At 42.4% G+C, this 9,569-nt stretch overlaps 1 protein-coding gene across 1 annotated transcript; it reads left to right on the forward strand.

Annotated features, from left to right (window-relative positions):
• The first annotated feature begins 24 nt into the window (after positions 1-24).
• B3GALT6 (beta-1,3-galactosyltransferase 6) lies at positions 25-4,596 on the forward strand. The gene is made up of 2 exons (XM_039509020.1): positions 25-237; positions 906-4,596. The coding sequence occupies exon 2, from the start codon at positions 1,420-1,422 to the stop codon at positions 2,458-2,460; it is 1,041 nt and encodes a 346-aa protein (XP_039364954.1). The 5' UTR covers positions 25-237; positions 906-1,419; the 3' UTR covers positions 2,461-4,596.
• The last annotated feature ends 4,973 nt before the right edge of the window (positions 4,597-9,569 follow it).

Consider the following 9,569-nt stretch of genomic DNA (forward strand, 5'->3'; position numbering starts at 1 on the left):
GGCTAGCAGGCGCCCGAGCTGGCTCCCCGCAGCCCCACGGAAGCGGCGACATCTCCCGGCTCGGCCCCCGCCACCCGCGCCGGCTCCGCAGCTCCCATTGGTCGGGACCTGTGGCCAATGGGCGCGGCGGGGGGCGGGGCCTGCGGGCGGAAGCAGCGGCAGCGCGCAAAGCCACCTGGCCTTCGCGCCGCCTGGCACCCGGAGGGAGGTAGCTCCGCTGCGGGGGAGCTGCCCGAGGTAAGGACCGCCCGGCCCGGAGCCCCCACCCGCGCCCAACCCTCCTTACCCCAGCCCTGAGCCCTCTCCTTGCAGCGGGGGCCGGAGCCGGGGCTGGAGCCGGGGCGGTGCGCCCCCGACCCGTGGTGCTGGGGAGCCGGGGGAGCGGATCGGGGTGCCGGGGGGGAGCGGGGAAGAGCGAAGGGCTCGGGGGTCCAGTCCGGGGGGCGGGAGGAAGGAAGGAAGAGGCTCGAGGTTCCAGCCTGGGGAGTGGGACTCAGGGTTCCAGCCCGGGGGTGGGGAGAAAGGGGAGCTCAGCTTGGGGGTGGAGAAAGGAGGCGAGGGTGGGGAGAAAGAGGGGCTGGGGCTCCGGCCTGGGTGGGGAGGGAGGAAGGAAGGAAGAGGCCTGGGGTTCCAGTCTGGGGAGGGTCTCGGGTTCCAGCTCGGGGAGAAGGAGGCTCTGGGTTCCAGCCCAGAGGGGAGAGAAGGGGGCTTGAGGTTCCAGCATGGTGGGGTGGGGCTTGACCGTCCAGCCTGGGGGGAAGGAGGGGAGAGGGAGGGGCTTGATGGTCCGGGCGGGGGGGAGGTGAGAAGAGCAGTTCGGGGTGGGGGGGGGTCCACCCGCTTCCCATTTCCCCCTCCCCCCTGCATGTGTTTCAATATTTTATTCTTGCATCTGGTCACCCTAGGAGTCTCAGCACCTCCCCCTGTTCGAGTCTCTCCCCTTGGCACAGGGGCAGCTGGCCCAGCAGCAGGTGCTGCTAACGCTGACTCAGCCGTGACAGAGCTGCTCTACCGACCCGGCTCTGTGAATGAAGAGAAAGAGGTGGCGGGATCAGGCATGAAGCCACTGCTGAGGGGACTTGTGGCGCCCTCGCTGTGCTTGGAGAGGAAGAGTTTCCCAGCCCGCTCCCCGTACCAGCCTCCATCCAGGACATTCTGCAGGAAGGGAGTGGGGCTGCTGCGATTTTCGCCTAATCCTCAGGGCCGTGCAAGGTGCTGAGGGTGGCGTCTGTGGTTGAGGGGCAGGATCCGTTGTGGGGGCCGAGGTTTGCGCTGCCCTCGTCCTGCCCGCCCAGGAGGAGGGAGGTGTGAGGGCTGGGCCTGGCCTGGTGCTGATCTAAGAAGGGTGTGCCCATAGCATCCTTGGGCCTGGTTCTCGCCTCGGCCCCCGAGGAGGCATCAGTGTCGCTCCCTGCCACGATGAAGCTGCTGCGGCTCCTGTGCCGCCACAAGACAGCGCTGGGCCTGGGTGGCCTGGCGCTCTTCGCTGTGGTCCTGCTCTACCTGGCCAAGTGCACCTCAGAGAGCCTCAGGCCCTTGCCAGGTCGGGGTCTGCCCCACAACCAGGCACCGCAGCCACCCCGCGGTGGAGTGGGAGCTGGGCCTCCCCTACCGGCAGCCCTGCTACCCCCTGAGGAGACGGCTTTCCTGGCTGTCCTCATTGCCAGCGGCCCCAAGTATACAGAGCGCCGCAGTATCATCCGCAGCACCTGGCTCTCGATGGCTGGCCGGCCCCCTCAGGATGACATCTGGTGTCGTTTCGTGATAGGCACAGGCAGCCTGGCTGAGGAGGAGCTTCACAGCTTAGAGTTGGAGCAGAGCCGTCACCGGGACCTGCTGTTGCTGCCTGAGCTTCGTGATTCCTACGAGAACCTGACTGCCAAGGTCCTGGCAATGTATGTCTGGCTTGATCTGCACTTGGATTTCCGTTTTGTCCTCAAGGCTGATGATGACACCTTTGTACGCCTGGACGTACTTGTGGAAGAGCTGAGGGCCAAGGAGCCACGTCGTCTCTACTGGGGTTTCTTTTCTGGCCGTGGTCGAGTGAAGTCAGGTGGCAAATGGAAAGAGAGCACCTGGCTCCTATGTGACTACTATTTGCCTTACGCCCTAGGTGGTGGCTATGTGCTTTCTGCAGACCTGGTGCATTACCTGCGACTCAGCCAAGACTATTTCAACATGTGGCAGAGTGAAGATGTGTCTCTGGGTGCTTGGTTGGCTCCTGTTGATGTGAAGAGGGTGCATGACCCACGTTTTGACACTGAATACAAGTCACGGGGCTGCAACAATAAGTATATTGTCACTCACAAGCAGAGCATTGAGGACATGTTAGAGAAGCATCAGACTTTGGCCAAGGAAGGGAAGCTCTGCAAGGAGGAGGTTAAGCTCAGGCTATCCTACATGTATGACTGGGGAGTGCCTCCTTCACAGTGTTGCCAAAGGAAAGATGGCATCCCCTGAAAGTTTTGGAAAAAGGAAGGGCAAAGTATCAAAGGGGAACTCTCTGGGCTGGATCAGTGTCATATTGGGACACCCCCGTATGTAAGGCTTAAAAATTATTCTGAGACTTTTTTTGCACGATTCATGTATCAAGACCTGTGTGCAGGACCAACATAGCACCATAATGCATAAAAGCTACTGAAGTGCTGTGGTTTGTCTACGGAGACACAAAATACAGGAATAAAGGGGAAAAGTGAGGGAAAGGTTACGTGATGGAACTTAGTGCAAAGGGAGGGAAAAGCAAACTTTTTTTTTTAAATAACTTGGATGAAGTGCAGGTTGGAAGATGTGTCCCAGATTCCAAAGTTTGTTTGTTTAAGAACATGTCATGCCTTCACTCCATCCCTGAGATTGTGAAAATAATGTCTGCTGTTTAATTTTTGCAGGGAAAAAGTGCCATTTTGGCCAACCATATTTGGCAAGTTTTGAAGACTGTAATAAAGAGAGAGCAAATCAGTTGCTAGTGCCAGTGGAAGCAGGTGGCTGGTTAGAACCACTGGCCTGGCATCTAAATGAAGGGAAGCATTTTCCAGATATTTGCACTAGTTACTTTATACTCTCGCTGAGGGAGGGGAGGGTGTGTCCAGTCTTTGGAAAGTGTTCTGATTTAATTAGAATAGGTCATGGGTAATATCCCTGAATTTAAATCTTCAATCATTTTTTTTTAAATGGTTTATGATGTATTACGTAACCTGGATTATCTGGCAGCTACTAAATAGGTCTGTATTTGGAAAAGCGTATGTTGTTATGCCATATTGCAGTATTAGGATAGGTTCTCAACTATCTTGATTTGGAAGTAAACATTTATGCTACAAACCTAGCACTCAGTTATTGGGATTAGAAGCTGTGCTTGTATTCTCCAAGTGCATTGTGTACAAAGAAATCTTAATTTCCTAATTTTTACAAAAAATGATCACACTGAGAAGTATATGATCTAATTATGCAAACAATAGGACTATTTACATCAGTAAGGATTACCTATGTGAGTAAGAGTTACCTGGAACGTCTCAAATTGGAAGTACAAATCTTTATCAAGTTATCTGGACTAGATTTTTAAAGTAAAGTAATAATTCTGTGTTTAAAAAAAAAATAATCTGAGGAATAGGTTATTTTAGTTGCTAATATGGTATGTAAATGACTGGAATTTATTTTTTCTACACTACAAACGAATCCATTGCTGACAAGGGTTGTCGGGCATGTTTGGTGTTTAATTGAGAGTATAAATGGGCCACTTTTAGCACAGTGACAGAATGCATTACACTCTCAAATAATTCTAGCACGTTTTCCGCGCAGACTTTTAGTTGTGTGTCTCTGAATAATCCTGACATCCCGTAATGGTGTTGAAAATGGTTCCATCTGTGCACACAATTACACCTTTGTCCACACTGGTTCTGAAAACCCTTGTCAGCAACAGATCTCTTTTCTAGTAAAGACACAGCTTTAAAGTTGATGCCTTCAGGCTTTCTTATGGTTTGTTGCATAGTGCACTTTCATACTATTATTATTTCTTTCACTGGACGGTACACCTCTTTCTCTTACCTGTGGAGGGAGACTTCAACTTTAAATAATAAGAGTTGGTACTGACATCGTAACATTTTTGCTTTTCAGACCTGATTTAGTAATTTATTCCAAAGGAATCAAGTGAATTTATTTTCTCAATTAAAATCCATTTCTTCTATCTAGTTTTAAACAATTTCTTGAGAGGATTAAGTGGAAAAAAAACTCTTTTGGAAAGCAGGGCTATGGAGCTATGCTCTGGCTCCGCTCCAGCGCCAGGCAAAAACCTGCAGCTCCACTGCTCCAGAGCTGCTCCACGCTCCAGCTCCAGACTCCGCTCCAAAGCCCTGTTGGAAAGGAAAATAACTCCTTATTTACATTAAGTAATTCAACAATACAGTCTGTGACTTTCCTTCTAAAAACAAAATTAATTAATGAAGACATTGAAAAAGTAACTTATTTAATCTGATGCGTCTAGTCTTTTGTACTTTGACGTAGTGACACTTACTGAAGATGTGCCCTTCAGTGGAATATATTCCTGCAGAACAAAAAGTTTAAGACTTCACCCGGTTGCAAGAAATTAAATTGGTTTCAGTAATACTTTTTAAGTCTGTATGTCTCTTTGGTCTTTGGGCTAAATTAGTATTGTACACATATAATTCAGTGTTTGTAATTGTGATTATTTATTTATAAATATTATAAATGTACTATGTATTGTTAAAAGCTTAAGATAGCTAAGTATCATATTTTATAATTATTTAAGAAAGTGTGTTAAGTTTCACAAGTATTATTTGTGAAATGCTTTAATTTATTGATGTACAGTTCCTAATTTAAATAGTCAGGGTCTGAGTTGTAGATCCAAAAATCTGCTGCATGACTCTCTTAACTTGGTAAGAATGTACTAATCACCCATTTGTCTAAATATCAATGTTTATGTAAGTCACGGGCATTGTTGCTTCTTTGTTGTTGCTTTGTTTTGTTTTGCTTTTTGAAAGGTTCTCCTTTCAGAGCTTTCATCTGAGGATGAGGATTTGAGCTTCAGAAGAATGGAAAAATAATTGTCAAATCCCATGTGACATGTGGCCCATAGAAAACATACAAATGCGAACACACACACACACGTTCATATTTTTTTTGTAGAATACTGAGTTCTTGCTGTGCCTCTGAGTTCCAAGAATATAGAGCTTCGTCCTGCAAAGCGCTTACTTAAACATATGAGTAGTCTTCTTGATTTCACTGGGACTATTCACATACTTGAATTAAAATCAAGACCCGATTGCTCAGCACCTTGCAGAATTAAGTCCATAAATTATTTTGGTGAATATAGTTCTACTAGAAATCTTGTTCTATTTGAGTAACAAAGTCCTTCTGGTCTGGAATTACCTATGTTTTGCCTCAGCTCAAAAATTAATTGTTCTGGAAGGTATGACTTACGTAAGTTGATCCTTTTTTTTTATGTTCTGGAATATAGAAAAAACATTTTCCCATATGTTCTGATCAGAATATTTATGCTTGGAAAAACTCTAAAGTGCCTCAAGATAAAAAAATTTCAAACCTGTCTGACTTTTTGTAGATCTGATTGACGCTTTAAAAATTCCAAAGTTGAATTTTTAATGGCTGCTATTTTGCATGTTGGATATTCAGTAGAATTGGCAAAGTTTTCAAGATCTGCAAGCCACGTAAATTGCAGTTCAGTGAGTTTAAAAAGTGTTTTATGGTTGGTTCTGTTAGTCACTGGGGCAGAGAGTCTGCTGAGTTAATAAGCAAAGAGAATTAGTGACCCAGAAGTCATTATAAATCCAGGATCATTATCCGCTTCACAAGCCAAATAACTCAAGAGCTGTATTTCTTTAATTAGGAAGTCACAGGTGAAAAACCTATTGCTAATGCAATGTTAAGGTTAAGTATCAAGTAACTTTACCCAGGCAATATTTTATATTGCTTGACTTTCAAGTGCTTGATGTTTCAAACTTAATTGTTGCACTAAAACATTTTGTTTGCATTTAATTATGAACCTATGTTTTAAAAATAGCATTTAACATCCCAGATCTGGAAACACTCTCACTCACTCTCTCTCTCTCTCTCTCTTAAAGGACAAATCTAGCTGAAAATTGTTTTTCTGACCTTCTGACTGAGTTCTGTATTTCTTTTACAAGGGATGGTGACATCAGAAAAATGTAATGCAATATAAGGATTTCACGATTTGTGATTAGACATACTGTACTGCTGTTTGAAAAACAAAGTGAGATCCTAGCCCCATTGAAGCTAATGGGAAAGTCCATTATCTTCACTGGGGCCAGGATTTCACCCACAGTGCCTAACCTCTGATCCTAACAAGTAAAAAGTATTTTGGCCTATCCTTAAAGATCCTTGTATTAAAGTTAGTGGGAGTTTTGCCAGTGATTTCAATAGAAGCAAGATCAGGCCCAAAATATATTAATTTGTAATTTTTTTTATGTCTGTGTTAAATTAATTATATGGAATCAAACTTTTATTAAATAGCATTTCAGTTGACTTCTAAGGGAGTTCCTCATTTAAAAAAAAAAGTCTGCCATTTATACTTGTTACTCTTATGGTGTTACAGAAAATGTCCACAGGACTCTTCCCTGGAAGACAAGAGGAAGATGGCTCACCTTAATTGACCTAAACAATTTTCTAAATATCAGTTGATGTGGGCTGCAAGTCACTGTTTGTTTGAAGTATTATATTAATATTACACTTGTGTTCTTTGCAGGGCTATAGTAAAACTATGCTGTTTGACAGAACATTAAAAGCATTTTAACCTTTTTTTTTTTGTTATTCACTAGATGATTTCTTTAATAGTTTTCAAATTGTACGTATAGACTTGTCTATCATCCATATTAGAAGTTGCATGCTTTAAATTAGGTCCTTCATAAAATCCTATTACCATGATAGTGTTTCAAGTGCAAGACCAAAAGATTTTGGTGCACCAATTGAATTCCTCTTGAAGTGGTCACGCTGATGTAAATTTAAATACAAAAACAGAGAATTTTTGCTTTCCTTTGAGTGATTTTTAAAATGGCATGCAGAATGATTAGTGATCTTGTTTAAATGTGTAAAAGTGAACTAGCTGAGTCGCCTTACATTAAAAATGTAATAACTCAATTAAAAATATTTTGCTATTTTAAAAAAATATTGCCCGGTAAGGCCTGCAACTATTTTAGGTAAATAGGTAACTGACTTCTAAATAGTCTTCTTGGACCTGTAAGAAACAGCTACCAGGAAAACAAATACCTGTGCTTTTAAGCATTTGATTTCCCTGCTGTCTAATCTTGTCTGTATAAAGAATGCAGAAGTTTGGCTTTAAAATGTGCTAATTGTGGCAGATATTTCCTTTTATATGCTTACATCAATTTATTTTGGCCTTTGAACTACTGGAGGAACTATTTCATGCCACAACTGCATTGGATTTTTCCTGGCATTAAGGTTATTATTTTTGTAACTTGAATTAAGAAGAACATTAAGGGTATTGGAAGGTGGTTATGCTTTGCACTTCCACAAATTTCCAATCAACTCCAGAATCATAGTTGAAGTAGAATTTAATGTTGCTGGATACTTGATATAAGCTGTCAATAGAACATGTATAGAAATGGTCATTTAGGGACATGCTAGCCAGAGCATTTCTGCAGATGTTGCTTCGTATACCTCTGTGAAATATCTTAAAACTATTTCATTCCTGATATGCTACTTTGCTAATTAATTCTTATCTTCTAATACAGACCACCCTCCGTTTTTATCCAGTATCTAGTCAGCTGTGGGAGTGCATTAATTTATTTACTAGACCTTGAAGCTGAAAGTTGCCGGTTATAAAGTGTGCCTTTAGAAACAATAAAATAGTTGAGGTTTTGTGCCCAGTATAGTCTAAACAATTGACTGAAGTTGCCTGTTTTCAGCTACAAAGCATTGCCAGTTCGAGGTCTCAGTTGTCTCTTCTTTCAGCCTTTATATAGAGAAGAATGGTAAGAAACTAAAAGTACTCATGATAAGCATCTTGTATACTGCATGTTATAGCTATCCATCTCCTTAGTTTTATGCCTTTATTGGCCAAAAAATGTCTACGTACTAGAACTTTTATTAAAATGACTGTTGCTGTAGTGGTCACTTCTTGTATAGTATGGGAAACAAAAGTCAACTTCACTAGGACCTGTTGTTATATTTAATTTTTTTCTATACCATTGTGTAGTAGAGGTACAGGCAGTGGGCTCAATCATGCAGTCCTTTCATGTGCAACATTTCCATAAATTATGTAATGTTACCATCATGCCCAGAATCCCAAATCAGCATCCAGGCTCCATTTATTAAACAAGTCCAAAACATATCTCAGTGCTTACATCAACATTCTTCCTAGGTTGTCTTTTTCTGATTTAGCACTGCAAGATCAGGTCCAATGATATGGATACATTTATACAATAAATAATGTACATAATACACAGAAAATACTAAAAACAGTGTTTAAAACAATTTTTAAATTGTTAGCAGCTATGAAAGGGCTTGATTCCCAGTACAATGAAGTCAGTAGAACGACTCCCATTGATTTAAATGGGCTTGGGGTCCTACCCTAACTGAGAACTTCTCCAAACCCGTTAAATAAACATTCCATGTCTAACCTGATATATGAATCCTAAAGACAGTGGTTTTAAAAATTCTGGCAAAACATAACACACTTCACTTTAATATCTGCAGGTGATTTTCAGATGTCAGTGGAATAATTTGGTCAAGCACATGTTCAAAACATCTTTCCTGTTTGCTGAGTTCTGCTCTTATTGAAAAGTGACTATATTCTTACCCATCTTCTCTCTTACTGCTAAGTCAGCATTAAAAGAAACAGATCAGAAAACTAGCACTGACAAAGTCTTGTCTTTGTTAAACACGTAGGGTTATTCTAATATTTTGCAAGTGAATTAGTTACAGGTCCAAGATGAGTTTGAGTTATAACCGGTTCTTACTCCCAACTATATACAAATTTTATGTTTTGGTTGTGAAAGGTTACCAGTTTTCATTGGCAGCTCTGTGAATACCCATTAGTTTTTCCTTGACAGGAAAGAGCATTCATAAATTCTACCTGGAGGACCAATACTTAATGTCTCCTTTTTAATATTTTAATTTTCATATAAAAACAATGCAGTTATCCCTGGTATACAGCATTTGTAAGGCATTACTAGCCATATTGGTTGATTTCTAGTGTGGTATAAAAAGAACAGCTCTGACCTAACTATGAATAGCACTGACCTAATTAGAAGAGATGACTCATGCTCAGCTCAGTGTGACATCTGTATTAAGTATATTACTGCGTTTGCTGATGTATAATCATGGGGCCGTAGTGATTTGATAAATAAAGACAGTGCTTCTGAAATGCATACATTAATCATTTATAATTACTTCTGTGTTTGGGATCTGACAAACCTGTGTTCCCACTTTAATGACAGCCAACGCTAGAGTTAAGATTGCAGTGTGACGTTCCTTATAACACACCGCTTTCACTCATGCCTTATTTCAGTATCTAGTTTCAGCCCCTTGTTATGTAAGTTAAGAAATCAACTGAACTCCAAAAT

The sequence above is a fragment of the Mauremys reevesii genome, linkage group 21, assembly GCF_016161935.1.
Source record: "Mauremys reevesii isolate NIE-2019 linkage group 21, ASM1616193v1, whole genome shotgun sequence".
NCBI classification, from domain to species: domain Eukaryota; kingdom Metazoa; phylum Chordata; order Testudines; family Geoemydidae; genus Mauremys; species Mauremys reevesii.